This window comes from Triplophysa rosa, linkage group LG24 (assembly GCF_024868665.1).
Source record: "Triplophysa rosa linkage group LG24, Trosa_1v2, whole genome shotgun sequence".
NCBI lineage: Eukaryota > Metazoa > Chordata > Actinopteri > Cypriniformes > Nemacheilidae > Triplophysa > Triplophysa rosa.
In genome coordinates, this window is record NC_079913.1 from 5,954,291 (window position 1) to 5,976,211 (window position 21,921).

At 39.4% G+C, this 21,921-nt stretch overlaps 1 protein-coding gene across 14 annotated transcripts in view; it reads right to left on the reverse strand.

Moving 5' to 3' along the window:
* The window catches only part of grip1 (glutamate receptor interacting protein 1), a 203,600-nt gene that overhangs the window by 43,959 nt on the left and 137,720 nt on the right, over positions 1–21,921 (reverse strand). For 7 of the 14 annotated variants that reach the window (XM_057323881.1, XM_057323880.1, XM_057323876.1 and 4 more), the window contains exons 2-9: positions 20,683–20,778; positions 10,155–10,290; positions 7,250–7,395; positions 6,382–6,465; positions 5,695–5,770; positions 4,267–4,412; positions 1,719–1,866; positions 1,020–1,189 (exon numbers count right to left, since the gene is read on the reverse strand). In XM_057323881.1, the coding sequence (XP_057179864.1) occupies positions 1,020–1,189; positions 1,719–1,866; positions 4,267–4,412; positions 5,695–5,770; positions 6,382–6,465; positions 7,250–7,395; positions 10,155–10,290; positions 20,683–20,778 (1,002 nt within the window). The remainder of the gene's footprint in view (positions 1–1,019; positions 1,190–1,718; positions 1,867–4,266; positions 4,413–5,694; positions 5,771–6,381; positions 6,466–7,249; positions 7,396–10,154; positions 10,291–20,682; positions 20,779–21,921) is intronic. The other 7 variants (XM_057323877.1, XM_057323884.1, XM_057323889.1 and 4 more) reach the window with 2 other exon arrangements.

Here is a 21,921-nt window from a genome sequence, read left to right on the forward strand (position 1 = left end):
AACCGCCTGGCGCAGCTGGCCTTGCACTCGGCTATCAAACCGTGCGATAAGACAACGCTGTGTCTAGGAACCACAGGGTTGATATCAAAGACAAGCGGGAATTATGTTAGGCATTAATTATGCATGTGGCATCACTTTCAATATTGATGAACTAGTTACGGAACGTTTCCAATCAGAGTGCTGGGCTTTGATGTGCTACTCACATGTGGAGCACAATGGTTCCTATTAATAAATGTGATCAAACATAACACTGAAATGGAGATCATCTAAATAATGTTTTTACTAACCAAGATTTCCAATTTGTGCCGCTTTATGGCATTTAAAGCACAAGACTGAACTGCGAAAGATGCAAGTCAGTTCAAATCAAGAGGAAATACAGAAAATTGGAATTGAGGAAGCGCCCCGAATTCAACTAAGTATTTCTCACTGGTGATGACGGAGTGTCTCAACAAAAGTTGTTTGTTTGTTAATTTACAATAATTAAAAACAAAATATTTGAATAATTCTTATCAATTAAAATATTCAATTTAACCTTTCTCACCAGAATGTGTTTCAACAAGAGTTGTTTTTCTAATAAAATGACACTAATTTGTAATATGCAGTATATATATATATATATATATATATATACTGTATATATATATATATTTAAATGTAATCATAAAATTCAATGTAATTATTGCATTTAATATTTCTCACTGGTGACAGCTTTACCAGAATGTGTTTTAACAAAAGTTGTTTTTCTAATAAATGAAACTGATTTTATAAATAAAAAAATGTAAATAATTTTTAATAATTCAGTTCAATTTGACTAAACTCATTTAATTAAATTAAATTATATTTAATTATTCAATTCAATCTTTCTCACTGGTGACAGCTTTATCAGAGTGTGTTTCAGTAGAAGTCTTTTGTAATAAACCTACTCTGTAATTTTTTAATAATTTTTTATAAAATACATTGTAATGATGTACTGTAAAGTCTACTGTAGTAGTCCATGGAGTCATGCGTGTCTCTCTTACCATGTTCAGGTCCCTTGAGAGCCAATCTTGTTTGATGGTGGGGCAAAATCTCCATTTTGACATGTTCTGAAGCGCTAGCTAGCAGTTGGGTGGCTTCGGCCAGCGTGCAATACTCCATACTCGTGCCATCCACCGATAAGATGTGATCTCCGGCATGCAGGGCACCACACCTGCAAAGACAGTGACATCACTTCCTGTTCAGACACTTCTACTGCCATCGTTATTTCAAATTCCGAAATGTAAACTCATAAAACCAGTTCTCCACCATGTTGTACAACTTTCCATATCTGCATTAAGGTCATGGTTTATCGGCTATCGCTGATTTATTAACAACACCTCCTTAATATTTCTCCCAAGATGTAAACTTTGAAATCATCTCACAAGTGCTAATACTCAGATGGCAAAGTTTTCACTTGCTCAGCACTCCACCACCTCTATTATTGTTCCGGCCCTTTCCTCCGGCCTGAAATCTAGATGAGTTATTGATATTCTATAATTAGTCGCTAAGCTTTATGCATTACGAACTTTTGAAAATTTCACAAGCCGCCATCAGGTTTCCACAGCGTGCATTTCTCTCCGCTCAACACATCGATCTGGCTAGCAGAACAAAGGAAAAATGATGAGCAATGACGCTCCTTTCGCTAGAATCAAAGCGGTCGCCCTCCGCTGCTTTCGGGAAGTGATTGCGGCTGTAATTACCTATCGGCGATGCTGGCCGGTTTGACCTTATCGATGATGATGACCTGCTTGTTGCAATACATGGAGGTAGAGAGAGCCAGACCCAAACTGGAGCCCATGGTTTTGGCCACCTCCACCAGCAGCGGACCAGAAGCCGTGGCTACAGAATCTGCAGTGGAGACAAAAGAAAGCGAATACGTAGAGCAAACGGTTAAACACACAAAAGTAGTACGCGCACCTCGTTAACTCAAATAAGGGCGAGTAGGTTGATTTGTAGCTTTTTATGGGTAAAAGCACATGCAGTTTAGCAATAGGGCACACTAAGAGGTTTGCAGAACCTCCAGTTTGTTTTTAACACATGCTGATTTCATCCGACGCCGATTACAAAGAGAAATAGCTCCTGCTGTTCTGCGTGGAACAGACAGGATGAGCAGCCGGTCTTTAGTTAGAGCGGGTGTACGGCTGTCAGGTGTGTCAGCTACCTCACCGCATTCACGGTAAACACAGATACTGCCGTCACAATATGCCATGGTACAGGAAAACTCCAGCAGCAGCACGACAGTTATCTACTTTTTTGAAAAAATCATGATTTCAGCTTGCTTGGTTTTGAAAGTGACTCTTTAAAGTCAGTCATTTCATTTATTTACCTTAATGTTTTTGGCGGATCTATTCACAGAAATGCAATATAATATACATAACTATGTCTTCAGGGGTGTATAAAGACTTTGAATAATGAAGCGTTATGTTTTTATTAGCTTAGAATGAGCTTTTTCCATCTACATACACCGCGGGTCCCCTTGCACGGAATTCACCATGTTGTTTCTGAAGTAGCCCTTAACGGACAAACTGCTCTACAGAGAACGATTTGTGAATACGTTATCTCCTTTTGCACCTTTAAAAAGTACCAATGAGTCAATCACACAGAATATTACAGCTTCTATAAATTGTGCTGCTGTCATGACAATCCCCATGTGTGCCAGAAACAGCAAACAACTTTCAATCGAGCGATCCCGTGATTGACTTCTATGCGAATCTGTAGAACAAGCCCCAAAATAGCGGAGTTTACTAATGATAAATGAGAATTAAAAGATGACAGATGAAGTTGAAAAGCCATTAAACCCCCTTTTCTGGCCCATGATTTCTACCGCCACTTTTCTGGGAAACCTCGCAGACCCACCCGACGCCAGCTAAAAAAGAAGGGATGATGAGTCCGTTAATAAAGCCAAGGGTGGGGGAAATTGTTTAATCACGAGCGTGCCGTCCGGGTGACAGAGACTGTGAGATTAACGTGGCGGTGTTAAGAGCATCATGCTGATGAGTGGTCGAGCGAGGAGCTTGCTGTAATGGGGCTCAGATGCAGAGGAGAGGTGAGAGAGGGCCTAGACAATAGCTGTAAATTGTGATGAACAAGCAATGCGTGTTTGGTTTTAATCAAAGCGTTGTTAGTGTAGGAGAGTTTTTATGAGGAGTAAAGAAAGCAGAAGGTAGAAGAGGGAGAAAGACGGCGCTGTACTTTTTTTAATGGACTTTAGACAGTCAGCAAGAGTTAAAGGGATAGTTCACCCAAAAATAATCAAATAAAATCGTATATGTTCACCCTTATATCATTCAAAACTTGTATATGACTTTTTCAAACACAAAAAATATATAGTTTTGTGTCCATACAATGGAAGTCAAAGGGAGTCAACGTTGTTTGGTTGCCGACGTTCTTCAAAATATCTTCTTTTGTGTTCTGCAGATGAAAGTCGGTCATATACAGATTTTAAATGACTTTACTGTGCGTAAACGAACTCAGTCTTCCGTTGGGATAGAAGAAAGCATTTTAACATAATATATACACACACACTTCAGCTTTGAACTAAGAGAACAAGCGCAATGACCAAAAACTTGAACAGTTGAATGGGCGCTGTGGGATTGTTAGCATTTAATGTCGTCCACCCAGCTATGTCCAAACTGAGGGGTGTATCAGTGCAGTGAAGCAGGATGTGCCTTTTCCTCTGATTTACGCTGAGCAGAGCGGCAGAAAAAGAATCTATCACATCTGGGTCAAAGCCCAACAAAGACATCAGAGAGTGATTTCAGCCGTGAGCCACTACAACCCTGTTTTCCTCCCCGAATTTCCTTTTCATTTACTATATTATCATGCGCAGCATGTGAACCCTGACATTTGGAAATACAGCATTTCTGAGTTCGATCAAATTACACAAATGCCTGATAGTTTTTAAATGCTAAAATGGTTGGGGCTGTCAGCCAATTGCTCTGTTAGATAACCTACAAGAATAGGCTGCCCACAGAGGCAGTATTTAAAGGGACCGTTCACACAAAAATGAAACAACTTTTTATTATTTAATTTCCTTCATGTTACTCAAAACCTGTATATGACTCTTTCTTCTGTGGAACACAAAAGAAGATATTTTGAGAACGTCTCAGTGATTTTGTGTCCATACAATGGAAGTCAAAAGATCTTATTTCTTAAAAAACGACATATACACGTATAATGTAATGCTCCGCTCGTCACTGTGGATAAAATTTCAAATGTAAATGAAAGTATCTAGGGGTGTGTCCTTACCCATGACTGACACATCGTACTCAATGAGGAGAGTGGCTTCCTGGCCACACTGTTTAAGGATGCTCATGGCCTCTGCGTGAGACGCTCCATGCAAACGAATTCCATCGATGCTGAGCAGCCTGTCGCCAGGTTTGATGGTACCTTCCCTGCAAAAGAAAACAAAACGCAAGACTGAAATGGACTTTCTGAACTACTGTACAGAAGACTCGTGTAGTTCACACAGCACCAGAGACAATTAAGGCCATATTTTCAGTGTAACAATAATCACTTAAAATGGCAATGTTGCCGGCTTTACAATGCGTACGGAGAGAAAATCCACACATTCCCTCATCTCCCTTTTCTGACCGAGTAATGTGTGCGTTTATAACACATGAGAGACACAACAGTAATTCCTCAACAATTAGCACCAGGAACATTCCTGAAGCTCAAAAGCATTAAAATACAATCACACACCATTGGAGGCACTTTAGGAATGTGGGAACTCTCTAATGGAGCGTCTGGTACTTAAGCTTTCTGTCTGAGTCTTATACGGCGTGCACACAGTACGCACTGACACAAACTGCTACGTGCTGAATGAAATCACCAGTTCCAATCGGAGATTGCAGAATGTCAGGGGGTCAGTCAACACCAAATTGCAGAGGTGGGAACACAACACAATATTCACTCGGAGAAACGGGAGACACGACATTGAATGAAATAAATGGGAATGCTGTTTTGGTAAGAAATGAAATTACCAGTGTGCGAAATGAATATTGATAAGGGTCGAGAGAGAAGCGATAGAGAAAAAGGTTTGGGCGTAACTAGGGTAACAGCGGCTCGGTTCAGACCTGAGAGTAAAATATCAGGTCGATCCATTTGCAATTCTCGAGCGGACACCGATGTTGAGCGGGACCAATGTATTTCAATTCTGAGGGCTGACCAGGGAAAGACATTTTTTTTGCTATTTGAAAACACAGCAATGACTGCGCTCAATCTGTGCTGGACATGTTATCATAAAAATAGAATCCATAAGAGAAAAAGTGAATGAACATATACTACGGAAGCCCTGAACCGCAATGTAAATTATTTTTGATGAAGACTTGTTCATCCAGTACTCCAATGTATAATGCAACATATAGAGTAGATAAAAAATATACAGCATATCAATTATTCTAATAATCAACAGCATTACAAACCTTTCCTTGTGTTTATTTAAGATGGACTATACTGCTAAAAGACATCATTTGGGTTTAGCATTGGATGCAAGAAGAACAGACCGCAAAAATAAATAAATAGTGGGTGGATGTGTTGAGGAAAAATGTAACTATATTTAATTTGTTACTGAAAAGTACGGAAAGAAAAATAATTGGATTATTTTACCACAACAAGGCATCTCATAAGGTTTGATGTCAGTGTTATCGAATTCTGTTTACTTCAGGACAATCTCACCTGTCAGCTGGACCACCAGGTCTGATGGTTGTTATGGTAACTGGGCGAGATTTGTTCATATCCTCATGGGCACCACCTACAACATAAAATAAACAACAACAACAAATCCTGATACATTTATCAAATCCTTTAAACTCAAAAATTCAACATTAATGTTTTATTTTTAAGCAATGAGCTCTGAATATGTCTCAGTGGTATACACCAAAAGGCTATTGGCTCACCATGTGGATGTATTTCCATACATTTATCAACAAGAGCGCGAGATCATACATTTTTAAAGCCACGCTTTGCTGTAAAATTGCATATCGTCGTATTCGCAAACGGTAGAATGTTTCATCTCGAAGATGAAAAGGAAGTTCTTAAAATGCCTCTTTGATTCATTGCGAGAAAATACGAGGAAAATGGAGACAAGCTAACGGAGACCTTGACTGAGAACCTTTTTTTCTCTCTTCAAAAGACTTCCTACACGGAAGGATGTGGAAAATGGCCTTTTACTTTTTAATGAATGCTAAAATGCTGTTTGGTAAATATCTGCAAATTGAGCGTTAGCCGCGTGAATGAAAGCTTAATGCTTTTTGAGGGCAGCCAAACAAAACTTCCAAGAGAAATTTGTCTCTTTAGTTTGAGGCCGATCTGAGTGTTTGTGAGACAGATTCAAAGACACGGGAAGTCCAGAGAGACACTCACCTCTGATGACGAAACCGAATGTATTGCCTTCTTTATGTAGCGTCACCTCCACGTTTTTGAACATGACTCCTGATCCCTGAACAGCTGAGGGAGGAAGGAAACAAGGTTCAAAGTTCTGCCAAGATTTCAATGGGTGAGCAGAATATCTAAGCAAACATCAAATGAAATTCATGTTCAGGTTTCATTGCGAGTATGAGGAAACTCAATGTAATACGGAGGTTATACAACTCCCTCACCTTATTGGTTGACACACAAATCGCCGCTGTCCTTCTGAAACCTCGGATGTCCAAATGTTTTTCAGGAAATGGAAAAACATTATTTTTTAAATGAATAAATACTATGTTGTCTAAGTAGACAAGTATATTTTAATACTTTTTATTGGGTAGATATTTGCAAAACCCAGTGATGAACATAAAGGGTGTGACTAATAATAATTGTTTATGGCAAAAAATAAAAATCACGAAATATGAAGATACGAGGTTTCGGAAGGACAGCAGTGATATGATGGCATGCATAATCAATATATCAGCCTGACAAATTAATAGAGCAATATTGTGCATTTTGAAATCAATATTTACTGTTTTTAAATATATTTCCAAGCACTTGTCTTTGCTATTCAAGTACAGATCAGCATGTTATTTAAAGGTAATCAACCCCATTTAAAATATCAACATCAATCATTCTAATATGAATGATGAAGACTTACACTATCATTCAACCGTTTCGCAAAAGAAAAACATCCAGACAGACTACGCAAGACATCATTTTCAGTCAGTCATTTTTGAAAAATAAACCTTGACCGGGCTTTAGTTTATACAAATACATTTTTCAGAAATATTTGAATATATGGTTTAATATTGTCACTCACAGACAGGCGGCAGCTCGTACTCCACCTCCAGCACGACCCTCTCCCCGACATTCTTCAACAGACTGATGATCTCATCATGACGAAACTTCGTCAGGTTGATCCCGTTCACAGACTTTATGTAGTCGCCCACGTTCAGCTGGTCACTCCTGCAAAGAAATTAAACACTCGATTTTTGCATTTGATAATGTAGAGGATGTTTACCTTTGTAACACAGAACAAGTGTTTACTGGTGTGTTCAGACGTATAGACTTTCCTGTAGCTCAGTGGTTAGAGCAAGGCGCTAACATCGCCAAGGTAGTGGGTTCGATCCCATGGGATTGCATATACTTAGAAACAAATGTATAGGATAATGCAATGTAAGTCGCTTTGGATAAAAGCGTCTGCCAAATGCATAAATGTAAATGTATAGACGTCCCTTGACTCGTGCCTGTATTTATAGTCCTTGAATATACAGTAGATATGAAATGAGAGTCAGTATGTTCAGTGAGTCTATGGGGGTTATTCCAATGTTCACCAATTAAAAAGTCTGTTCCAGACATATTGTAAGAATAATCACTGTGAAAAGTAAAGCAACGCATTTCTTCTTAACAAACCAGCAATTTGAAACGTTATGAATTCAAATGGTTTGGGAACAAAGGACAGGATGGAAAAAGAAAGAAATGAAAAGGAAGGAAAAAGGTAAGAGAGAGAAATAAATGGAATAATTTGAAGGAAAAAGAAAAGGGTGGAAAAGAAAAGAAGGAAAGAAAGTGGAAATGAAAGAAAAAACGGAGAGAAAAGAGAAAACAAGGTAGAGGTGGAAGCAGGTTGTGCGCTTTGATAGCTGATCTGAACAGATAAAGAAAATACTTTCTTCTTAGGAAACATCTGAGAAGACGACAGGCGGCTCCTGTATCTGTCTCTCGCTCTGACACGCACAGCCGCAGTTGAAAGCTCTCGCACTTTGCAAGGCGGAGTGATTGTCAACAGTTCGAAGAGAAATGACTGTGATGTCGGGCATTCATTTCAACGTGAGAAAAATGATCAGGCAGAGTGTCTCAGTGGCAATAAAATACAGAGCAAAACATTCAATTTCAAAAAACTGATTTATAGAAGAAAAGTAGCAAACCGTGAAGGGTGGGTGAAAAAAAGTGTGCTGACATGCGGGTATGTGTTTTGTGATTTACTATACTGTATGTATAATATGACAATATATGCAGTCTTTGCTCTATATGGATCAGGATGTGATGCGTGTGAAACCTTAGTGTGCAAAACCCTATGTTGTTTCAAAGGGCCAACAATGAAGAAATCCTTGCAAAGTAAACAAACAAAAATACAAACACCCCATCTACACTAGAACATGCGGTACACTTATTTTGTGTTAATAGAAATCTTAAAGGGGTGCTGCAACGGTGTTTCATGCATTCTGACTTCTTTACAATGTTAAACGTGCTGTCTTCTCATGCTTAACATGGTCAACTTGTCAAAAAACGAGTTGGGCGTATTATGTAGTAGAGCAGGAGAAGGAGCATGCGCAGACGTCACTTTCACTTGTGTGCAGGAGACAGAGAGAGAGAGAGAGCGAGAGAGAGAGCATACGTACGCGAAGTTCAGGTGTTTGTTTGTTCACTGCATTTGGGTGATGAACGTTATATAAACGGTGGATATAACGCTGGATTTGGAGATCGTTTGAAACTGATATATGGAGCCGTCCCAGCACTAAAAGAAGCCGGACATGAACCGCATCCGGTGAGTGAAACTGATGTCTGTGTTTTGTTGGCAGTGGGTGCGCACGTGCTTTAGTGCAGCCTACCCCTCCCCCCCACGCGCCGTATGCTTTCGGAAATAATCGTACAGCTGTATCTATCTTTTATAAATGTGATCAAACTAAATACTCTTCGAAGATACGAAGTATGCAATACTACTCTATAGGTACTCAAGATTAATATGAGATTGGCAGAAACCGCGTGTGTTAGGGCCGCTTTAACAAATTGACCTCAGACACAAGACCAAACCCTACGGTTAAAATTGTGTAAAAAATAATTTCTATTATTTATTGAACATTAAGTCCTATACAGTACAATTGTTTGAACTAAGCTCAAACAGAGAATATAAAGTACCAGTGTTTGCAGAAAGTGCATCGGTAATATTGATCTCTACACATATCTGTACATTAAGATGGGAGAAAGTATTTGAAAGTAATGTTCCAGCATCAATTAACATTTGCGGAATGAATTGAATTTCATCTCTAAGTTTGCAAAGACAAACAAAAACAGCATTTACTCTAAATGGATGAATAAATGGAAATCTAGAGGCAAGGCATTCCAGAAGGCTTAAAAGCACAAATGTGATGCTTTCCTTTTAAAGCACTTACTGTGTACATATTATTTTTTATGAAAGAGATGTGAAGGAGTATAAATGATCTTTTAATGGTGTGAATAGTGTTCTTAGTGAATGTTCTACACTTCTGACGTGACACTCATGGGCGGAGTTTAAGTCCTGCAAACAATGATCAGCGGTCATTAACATTCCGGTGTCCTTGCACACATCGAATGATGCAGTTACTATGGTTACTGGTTTACATATTTATGACATGAGTCAAAATAATGGTTGCAGCTTTGCATACATAACGCTGGTGAGTGATTCTACAGTATAACCTTATACGTTTTTTTATCTTTAATCATGTATAAGCTACAATCTGCCACGTTTACCCATCGTCATCATCTTTTTGGTTACAAAACGGATCACCATGAACATTCAAGTCTCCTGGCAGTAAAATTCCAAACAGTATGCATTTTCAAGTTTATCTCTTTGGACTACGCTTCCTTAAACATTTACCCAATGTGCATCACTGTAAACATCATTTATGTTTGTTTGAACGAATTAAAAAACATACCAAGCACAGTTTTCAACCCCACACACTCACCTGGCTGCGATGCCACCCTGACGCAGGTTGGAGACGCGGGGTTTGCCGTCTTTGTCGATGCCTCCGGATACGGTCAGGCCCAGGGTGGTTCCTTCCTTCTTAATGAGTTCCACAGTGCTTGTGCCTTTAAACTCATCTGTAAAAAGGAAAGCAGGGTGAGGAGGGTGAGAGGAGGTTGGCGAGGATGGGCAGAGGCAGGAGATGAGAGGGTTACAGGAGCAGGAGGCCAGCAGATGCCATACCTCTTCCTCTCCCCTCAATGACTGTAATCGGGCGTCTTGGCCTATAGCCCTCTCTCTCTCTCTCTCTCTCTCTCTCCCTCCCTCACTTTATCACTTTCTCTATCTCTCTGTGCCCTGTCTGGTAATTACTTATACACTGCAGAATGCCTTGTTTTGTGTGTGTTACAGAGAGAGATAGACCGAAAGAGAGTACACTTCTTTCACATCTTGCTCCGTTTCACTCCCTATTGTTATTTTAAAGGGATAGCTCACCCAAAAAACGAAAATTCTGTCATCGTTTACTCACCCTGAAGCTTCTGAGCTCCAGTCTCCATTCCCTGCAATTGCACAATAAGCTAAAAATTTAGCTTTTGTTAAATGGGTAAAGGACATGAGGTTGATTTGATGATGACAGAATTTTCATTTCGAGTGTACTGTCCCTTTAAATATCATCTCTCTTCGCTTGTCTCCGTCTTTTTTCTCTCCTTGCTCTTCTATTTACAGTCTTGCTCTCTCACCTGCTCGCACAGATATTGCTGGACAAGCAGACGCGTCTCTCCATTCCTCTCTCCTCGATCGACCGGCTGTCATTCAATTCCTCGGTGAGATCATCAAATTCACATTAAGCGTGCCGCATATCTGCGCACGCAGGGCACCCTGATCTCCCCTCACACACACATATACGCTTCTGTCACTACTTCAGCTGTCCTAGCTGGAGTAGGAATAAAAATAAGACATTTGTAATCCCCCTCTCCTCACTAGAGGAAGGGAAGATGAATGCTTATGTCTTCTCCCAGTTTTCCTCCATCGACTCACTCCATCTTTTTTTGCCGGGTACAGCAGGATAAAGCACGGGGGGAGACTGAGCTCCAAACCCCCGAAGGCTTCTGACAGAACAGGCATGCTGAGATTCTCTCTGCAGGAGGACGGCAATAACGTGACACAGGGTAAAAGAAGAGCTTTTTATTCGGTACTGATGGCTAGACCGAAAGACACTTAGGTAAACACTAGGGACGGGGACTAGCAACAGAGTACTAGGAATTCACAAAGATCGATCACAAAAACACATTCGTTGCACATACTTGATTTCAAACTTCAAAGCATTTCACACCGATCCAAGTCTGGTAACAAGTTTATTCATTTTTTTTTTTTTAAGTTTGACTATATTGACATGGCATCCTAATAAAAAATGCTCATGCCACTTGAAGTGATACAAAAGCCCAAAGATGTCGAATTGAGACTCACAGCAACTATTAAAAACAAACAAATTAACAAAGTGGAACTTGCTCCATTAGACTCAATTTTTTCAAGTCGAAACCAAAAGTCACAACCTCGAAAACTTCAACAAAGGTCCTGCACGCTTTATTTTCGCTAAACGTCATCAACCTGCTAAAACAATTAGTGTGAACGTTTTACCCCATTAGGTGTCTTTTAACAAACCTGCCGGAGCACAGTTTCTGCATCTGTGATGAAAACTTTCTGCTACAAATCCATCTGCTTTGTTTTGCTTTAAACCCCATGACTGCTGCAACATTCTTTGCATGCGAATCACAAGCGTAGTGACTTCCGCAAAGGACGAAACACATTTGCACTCAAGGTCCAATCAATAGCTCTGCCATATGGACACAGGAAGGGAGTGATGTCGAAATGTCACATTGAGATGTTAGCTCGGCTTTCACCTGAAGTCAAGCCTGAGGAGCCAAGAAGAAAGCTCCCGGTTAAAACTATATGGTGAAAGTAAATGAAAAGTACTGACAGTAAATAAAATCTATCATGTTCCTGTTAAATAATGTAGTGTATGATTGGGAGTGGCAGGGGCTTTAACCTATTGTCATGTCATTGGGAATCAACTTTCAAACAGTTCAAAAGCCTGTTGTGCCGTGTTAGTCTGTAATTAATTGTATAAAAATATATTATTTTGCCTTTAGCTTTCGTTAAAGAAATGTGATTAAAAGAGCTTGAGGGAATTCGACTGACAGCAAAAAATGACAGTGGGACAAATTATAAATGCCGCTGTCATTTCTCGCATCTCATTCGGGTGAAGAATAAATTATGGGTTATTTGGAGGTTTCTGACAGCACTGAATTAATGCTCTCTACATGTGGAAGACAAGAAGAAACCAACACTGTTGGCATAACATGACTTATAGAGCAAGAAACATACTTGTACATTTTTACATGCAAGGACGCAAACACAAATGCGAAAGTTTAGCCAACCAAAGTGCACAACCTTGCTTTTTTATGCATTTGTGGCTTTCACTTTATTTTATTTTCTGCGGTGTTCAATTTTTCAGTCATTTTAAGTCATTTCAATTTATTATTGTAAATTTTAACCAGTGGTAAACTGTTGCAATTTATAAATAAGTATATGTTGAAACTGCTTAACTTGAAGTAATGTAAAAACATAGCATTTTAAAATAGTGACTTAAAAGGACTTGTAAAGCCAATGTGATTGTACTTAAAAATTTAAGACTGCAATTTTGTGTACTTCCGAGGAGTATGTTGCGAGCGCAATGTGCATGGCGCATGTACATTTCTTAACCCTTATAGCTAAAAGGGCAAGGTAAAATATGTCCTTCATTTCACAGCTCTGATTGGGTGAAGTCTTGTGAAACAGATTTTTAAACTCTGCTACCTCCACTGTATACATAGTGGGGTCCAGTCACGCAGCTAAGCTGAGGGGGGGCCCACTGGGGGTCATCCAATATCCAAACAATTTGTGGCACGGTGTGCCATGGTCACATTACAAGCTCACTCTTAAGCCGTCTGGGAAAAACATGGTTCACAGAGGGTTCAGTGTAATATCTCGGCCCCGGGCGAAGAAAAGGGCCCTTGGGATCTAATGAGCTGTTCTTTGGGAGCTACACTGGGACAGGTGTGGAGGTTGATAAGTTGATCCCATTACTTGTGGTTTCACATGTAATTCCAAGTCCCCTTGCCTTTTCTCTTTGACTGAGGTAGACCGTGCTAGCGGCGCCTTACTAGGTTGCCAAGGTGATGGTCGGCCATCAGCTTTCCCGAAGCAGTCAGATTTCAGTGGTGCGATCAAAGATAGCGGAGACTGTTTGGGCTGTCAGAAACACTATGGAGCAATAAAAAAAATACTGAACAGGGATAAAAGAAGAGATGGAGTTTATGACAGAGACCGAGATACAAAACACAAGATGGATATACAAACATCTAGTGGCAGCAGTGTTTGCATGTGTAAGTTATAAAACGTATGTCCATTTGCGAAAGAATATGTTCACGCGTGAATGCAAGCTAGTTAAGTATGCATCTTACCAACATAACACCAATTTAACAAAAAGTCTTTGATTTAGCAAAACGCACTGATTTGTGTGCGTGTGTGTGTGTGAAGCCTGGAATGGATAATGATTCCATCTATAATGTCGCGAGGTATGATGAAAACATTTGGGTAAATGCCCATTGTCAGTTCCGGGTTTAAGTCTCTTTGAAGGCTGTGGGTGTACCAGCAGGTGGGCTCAGCTCCGAATCGGCTTTCCACCACTGAGACTTCAGCAGTCAACATGACAAATTGGCCCATAATTCAATATGGAACCAGGCATGACTAATGGTGGATGCTTGCAAACATTCGCAAGATATAACAACAAACTAATTCAGAAGCGATTTCTTCGAAATTAGTACAGAATTACAATTATAAAAAGGACACGAAATGCAAGACCTCGTTGGATATGCACTTTCTAAACCGCCTCATCAAAAGGTGAAAAAAACAAAGCAGCTAATGAAATTAATAATGAAATGAGTTATTTGCCATCGGAAAATAAGCAATCTGCTGTTTAAATTAAATAACGAAGTCTTCGCCGATGTTCAGTCAAGCACGCGCTAGACTTAATTACATTGAGACTTTGTAACTCCCATTTGGTGCATGTAATAAAATTCTCTTCTGTTCAGTCAATTGACCACCTTAAAGGCTATTTTCACATTGATAGACGTCATTTTGCAACTGAATGTGAGGGAGGATCAATACACGGAGATGATTTGACGAGACTCAAAATGGTGGAAGACTGCACCAGTAATGTAAAAAGGTATTTGACATCTGCACGGCCTCATGCTAAAATTAGTCGCTGGAACAATGGGATTCACTCTGTGTCGATTTCAACAGCTAAAAGGCTATTCAAGTCTGAATACAAGAAAAGCTGCTGAATTAGAGGATTTTGGAAGTAAACCTTATTAGTATGCCGCTCTGACCTCTCTGCAGAACACACTCGCAGGTAAATGAAAAACGCTATTAGTTGGTTCCTGCGCCAACCAAAGCCTTCTGGGAGGAATACGTTTCAGAGCATTTATCAGGAAGATTTCTCACAGTCGCATCGAGCCATGAAGTGCTAGCCTGCACATCTGCCTGCTCTTTACTCATCTGTTTCTGACACAGACCCCTCAGAGGAGCTCCGTCTGCTACCAAAGAACATTTCAGAAGAGCAACCCCGCTCCCCAAAAAACTTCCCAAGTAACTCCATCCACAGCAAGCATCTTTAAAAATGAGCAACAATTTCCATTAAACCTTCGCACCTTCGATAGTTTGATGACAGGCCCGAGGCGAAATTGACAGATGCCGCTGCGGTTGCACCCCACACTGCATTCGGTCCTAAAAGTGCTGAATCACTATGACGTGCATTTTTTTAAGCTTGCGAACCGTCGCCCCGGCGGCGTGCGCAGCTAACTCATCAGTCACCAACCCACCTATCTCGCTCTGATTATGTGCCAGCCGGATGAATGCTAACATGGCACTTTGAAAGAGATGTGTTTACCAAGAGTATCCAGGATAAGCATAAGCTAGCTGTGGTTAGAGATGAATGATGTTGATGTTTTGGTCTCTTCAGCAGCAGGACGATGAGATCTGGGACGTTCTGGCACAGCGGGCTTCAACTGTCTATGTGTTGCTTAAAACCTATTGTGATAATAACCGGTTAAAGAACACGACACCCGATGGATCCATTTGTGCAATTAGAGGCACAACTTGCTAATCCTCTCATGCATATTGATAACAACACAGAGGACTAACCGCAGGGTTTTAAACGTGGAACTATTTTTATTTTAAAGGCCCTTTGAGAGATACATGATTGAGCGAGTCTCCTGAACGCTTCTCTATCAGTGTGATAAAAATACAGAGATGTAATCTTGGAGATAGGTATGGTACTTGTTGAATCTGAAATGAAGTGTCTGTTTTTCTCGGTTTGCTATCCAAGCAATCACTTTTTCCCTCGGTTCTGATTTTAACCAGGAAAGTTTTCTGAGTTTAAGAAATTGATGTCAGGTTGCATTTTTTGTCAAATGCATTAGCTATCATGAACTTGCAATGAACAATATACTTTTTCAGAATTAACTGCATTAACTTGTGTTAACCGTTACCACTTTTGACAAAAAATGTAAATGCAGAAATTGACATAATTTAGGATTAAAAAATCATGTAGAAGAGTGTTCTTCAGTGTAACTAATGTTAACAAATACAACCTGTTAACAATTTTTTTGGAAGCTGGAATAAATTGGCAACTCCCACTTGATGTTTATTGGAACTTTACATTAATTACATTAAAAAAATTTTTTTTAATAATAATTATGTCTATTCCCTGACAATGTCCAGAAGAATACCTTTAATGTTTCTAAACTGTCTAACTACAACCATCAAAATAGATTTTACTTGCCAAAAATGTTCTCTTAGAAACTGAAATCTTAAAGGTCCAATGTGTCATTTTTTGGAAGATCAATTGACAAAAATGCAATATAACATGCATAATTGTGTGTATAAAGATCTTACATAATGAAGCGTTATGTTTTTATTACCTTCGAATGAGCTATTTCTATCTACATCCTTGCGTGGATGTTTCTATAGTAGCCCTAAACGGTCAAACTGCACGTTTCGTAAATACGTTACGTCCTTCGGCAAAGAAGTGAAAACGTGACGACGTCTTATTCCTGTGTATAAGCCACCGTAGTGCTTTGAAAATTCTGAATGACACACAACCCTGTCCACTAGCCGTGATAAACAAGACGGTACAACACAAAACCATCAGTGCACAATGTTACTTGAATTCATTCCTTTCCATTACGGCATACATTTTTAACCCGCATTTTAAAAGTTTCTTTAAAACACTTAGCATGTATGGTCTTTAGAGAGCAAAGGCTAAGAAAACTCTTTCCATTTTCTTTTCAAAAGCCACTCTTCTTCAGTGAACCACATCACTTAAAACAGACGGTCCTTAAGGGTAAAGAGATTATATTATTCATAAACATGACATGGGCGTTAATTCTTCCTCAGAAGGATCTTGTTTTACAAGATGATGAATTATTAGAATTCCCTTGAATCATATAAATAGTGCAGATCTGATGTGTATTTAAAACTGAATTATTTATGGACAGTGTGAATGAAATGAAACAGTTCACCCATAAATAAAAACTTCTGTCGCTGTGTCTTAACACATTTGTGTGTCTTTTTGTGAAAAAGAGAAATTTTTAAGAATTCAAAAAATCACATTATAGATCATAAAGGCATTTGTTTTCAATAAAATTGATTTAAGACTTAAAATTCATTTTTAATCAAAGTTTAGGTTTAAGGTAAGGTTACGGGTAGGTGAATGGCTTTAATATCTGTAGCAAGGTTCAATAAAACGGGAAGGAAGGAGGCGGGAACCGGCGAACATTTAAACATTTTAATCAAAAATAAATCAACAATAAACAGCAGTAAAACAGGCCGGCAGCCCCTCACGAACGACTGCCGGCCACACGAACGTAAACAAAACTTAACTGTCTGGGCCCGGTCGTCTCTCGCCGTATTCTCCTGCCGTTTTTGTCCTTTAATGCTTCCGATCTCCTCTGTGAGAGATACGAGGCCGGTGTGACGCCCAGCAGACACTCATTATCAATCGCGTCCCGGCCTCGCTTCCTCCTCCCACGGCTCTCGTCACGTCTCCCTCGTCACAATATCTAAATAAGTTGCCATCATTTTAATAATTTTTATAAATATAATAATTTACACTCTGTTAATACTGTTTAATGTACAACGATACTGAGGTGCAAATAGTAAAGTACCAATAGCATCTAACTACTAGCCTATTTATACTTAAACCAAAGAAAATACAGCTATTTTCGGTTAGTGTAAGTAGCATATCGCTAAGAAATGCTGCTATTTTCACTTAGTGTAAACAGAACCTACTGCTCTTTAAACTTAGTGTACATAGCATCTGTTGCTATTTTCACTAGTGCAAATAGCCGCTGCCATAAAAAAATCATAGAAATGGTTAATGGTTCACCAACTCGTGTTCTACATACAGCCTCAGAAATAAATTAAGAAACGATATCCATGTGTTCAATTAAAATGATCATTTTTGTTTAATTCTGTGAACTAGTGACAACATTTCTTACAAATTTCTAATGGACAAATTTTTTTTATTCGCGTTTATTCGCAGAAATTGAAACGGGACAAACCGGAAAAATAACAAAAAAGATGCAACGTTTGCAAATCTTGAATATTGCAAAGAAAAGTTCATATTCCTTTGAAACAAAACTAAACTAATGTTTTGTGTAACTAAACTAATGTATTTTGAGGTTCAATGATGACCGAATTATCTTTTTTTGGGAGCACTGTCCCTTTAAGAATGAGTCCCGTTTCACCTAAAAAATTGTAACTGCATAAGGCTCATGCATCCAGTTATGTATTCCTTCCAATGTAAGGAATCCAACAAATTATGTAACTCCCTTGACTTTGTTTTAACCTACAGCCTCTTACAATGTTCACTCACATTCCCTCGGCCTCATTCAATGTTGGATGTATGTGAAGTACTTTGTGACAGTCCCCTCTAATCCCACTCTTGGCAAAAACCCATTTCATGAGGGAGCAACGAGACGTGCCACTATCGCTGATGTGCACGCCCGCAAAACCATCACACAGAGCTCGGCAGAAGCGTTCGCAGCCTGCGCCTAATCTGTCTTCAGATGGATGGTTTAATACGCCAGTCCAAAGAGCCCCGTGCCTACGGCATGGAGCTACATCAGAACGTGGGCACCGGGCCCCAAAGCCGTCATGCTAAACGCTAACCGCTTCTAAAGATGGGTTTGATGTGCTTGGCTCTCTGAACTGAAAGATTATACAGGGAATTTATTTAAACACCCTCCGAGACTTTTTTTACCTCTAGCATAGAAATGAGAGCTGCTTCAAAAAGGATCTACATTAACAAAGGGGGCGCAGGGTTTCTCTAGGGAGTCTTGAGTGAATGATGTACAAAAACTTTACTCTGGGAGGAGGACCGTGATTTATTCATCTCGTCGCATAACGGGTGAAATAGTCGGTTGGTTCAACTGTGTACATTTTGGAACTGCCCGTCAAAAGTTTCAACACATCAACTCATTCTTTACTTTCCTATTTTCCACCTGTAAGACTATTAGTAGTAAAACTGTAAAATATCACAAATGGAAGTGATCAAACAAATCGTATTCTTATCATATGTAGCGTTGCACACTGCTGGCATCTAGAATGATTTTGATCAGCATTTTATTGTTCATAGCAGGGGGCTATCTCAACTTAAATCTACTGTTTGCCAATGGATTAATTGTAGGTGTTCTTGGCAGTTTTTCTGAGGCTTTTTGTAATATTGTTCATATTGATATCGAAATTATATCGTATTGACCGCAATTAATAAATATATTACAATACAAATTTTGGCCATATCGTCCAGCCCTACTATGGCCATTATCTCTAAAAACGTTATGGGATGCCACATAAGTTTTTTTTATTTAATTTTTGCTTGGAAAGAAAGTCATGCATAGAGACAATTTAATTATGTGTCTCAAATATTTATTTCTATTATTTCCATCATAAGATTTTGGAGATAACAAACATTAGAAAATGGATGAATGAGAAACATATTCGGTGAAGTGTATCTAAAATGTTGACTGGTATGTGTAAAAATATAATATAAACAATCGATTAATAGACTGTTTTTATAAAATGTAATATTTTTACTGAAATATGAAGTCTTATCAATGTTTGGATTAGGCAAGGCAAGTTTATTTATATAGCACATTTCATACACAAGGGCAATTCAAAGTGCTTTACATAAAATGACTGACAAAGAGAAATAAGACGTATCTTTAAAATGCAAATGATTTAAGATCACAAATACAACTTTAGATTTTAAGAAACAATAAAACAGTAATAAAATTGATTAAAAATGTGAGTGTATATATAAAAAGAAAGAGAACAAAAGAAAAATAAAGTAGAAATAGAAGTGCAGTTGATGTAAACCAGCACAGTGCTCAGTTGTAAATGCACAGCTAAACAAGTGTGTTTTTAGTGCACTTTATGCACACTGAGCGCTTGTCATTATGCCAAGTGATGTAAATGCAAATGATCTAGTAACATCATGATAATCCCATTTAAAAACCTTAAAAGGCTTTATCGGTGCTAGAAGCATTTGTAAACTTAGCTTGTTAGACATGAACAAAAGCCTTCCAAAACCTACTAGAGATTCCCACTGGAAACAAACTGGAGCCAGTTTTAAGAGAGTCTCAATTTCCAACGTTTTGTGACATGATATTAGCAGCAAATGTTCAGACAGGTGTGTAAATATGTAACTACATCTTCTTTGTTGACACTCATACGCCAGTAAAACAAATGCTACCAATGCCATTATGTTTCTTAATGCCTCCTATTCTGAGCATTAAACAACTGTGCACTAGAGATATCGAGCAGAAATATCCCACATGTGAGTCTGAATGGAATGCATGCTGAATTTACAACATTGTTGGAGTGACAAGTAAGCCATCGTAAGTTGAAAAATAGGAAGGTGGAAGGGCATCAAGGGATGTTTGAATTCAGTGTTGTTCGTATGAGAATTTGTTTACAGAGCTGCTGAATGCATCCTTCATCGTCTTTGATATCCCAGATTACGTGGTCAAAAAAAACTTTAAAAACATAGCCTACTAAGGGGCGATTCACATTTCGCGTCTAAAACCGCGCGAAAACGCGAGCCGCACTGCTTTCTCATGTGGTGCGCGTGCGGCGTTCTGCAAAGTTGAACTATTTTCATCTCAATGCGGAGACGACGTGCCTGAAAAAAGTGTGCATCGTACCACATGCGCGTCGCCCCCTATTTGCACGAGCCTTCCGCGCGTCTACATTTAAAATAACGAATATGCGCGCGGAAAAACGCGAAATGTGAATCGGGCTTAAAAAAGTTCCTAACTAGAACTGATAAAAAAAGAATATTTGTTTGGCTATCCCCTTAAACTGGAGCCATTTCGGACACAGCCAATAAACTACTTTTGCATCAAGGAGCCAATTTCGGGACCCACCATTATGCTTCGTACCTGGAATACTCTGTCTCCTAATTGCCAGAGCTCCATCTGGTGGCCTGGAGGGATTGGAGTGTTTAGTGTAAGGCCCCTCATCTGCAAAACACAAGAAAACCAAAAGAAATTTGACAACCACACACAAACAAACACATACTCCAACTCAACCTTGATTCGTTAGCAAAAGCTCCTCCTTATTAATCACACGCAAGCATCACGATGGCGTTCTTTACGTAGGTTGATAGCTGTAAAGTACACTCGGCTATCAAAGAGTTCAACACACTCAAAGGGATGTAGCCTTCGACACAACAAAACACACACAAAAAAACAGTCAGAGCAGAAGCCGTTAGCTTTTCACACCCACGGGTAAACATAATAAAGACACACACAGTCTCTCTCAACACATCACGATCCCCAGCCACTCCTAAATGTCGTACAGTGAGCAGTGTCCTTCCATCTGTGATTTACAGAACGTGAGGAGCTCAAGCTGCGGTTGCTCGATTTGGCCTTGCATGTGCTCAGATTCAGAGCAGTGGAACACAGAGCGAGACAGCGGGAGTCCCATCATAATGGAACAACAGGTCTCAGACACCGAGCACGGTTTACTTTGACTGCAGGAGCAAAGCGCAGCAAGACTCAAGCACAATTCACATAGAAGTGGAGATGTAAGTACTGTGCGCCTCTACTCTAAGAGACAGAAACCTGTATGACTTCATTTATGAAGATTAGATGGGAAACAATCTCTGAACACCGCATAAATCAATAATGGTGTTCATAGTTATGGTTGGGGATCTGAACAAACCCCCAACCGCAAGTAGTGCACTTTGGGCACATTAGTGCGTGAAACAATCAATCAAATCATGCAGATTGTTGAGGAGAGGTGCTAATACTTCTCTGGGGTAAATCGTCAGACTTCTTGTTTTCCCTGGCGGACGATAAAACAGGAAATAAAAAATATCACATAGACTTAGTGTACATTGAAGGACGTACATGAGGCATATCGAGGGACTATTATTGGAGACTTTGGGGGGATTGAACTGGGATGGTAATGAACAGTCTAGCCTAGCAACCACTCAGTACAACCTAGAAACTTGTTAGCAATGCGCAAAAAACGCCCCCATGACTAGGGGTCATGACGTACGATACACAATTCAGGATTACAATAATATGATGATATTTAATCTGAAATTTAAATAAAAGCTTTTTAAAAAAAACATTTGTTCAAGGTTTAATTGTCATTTT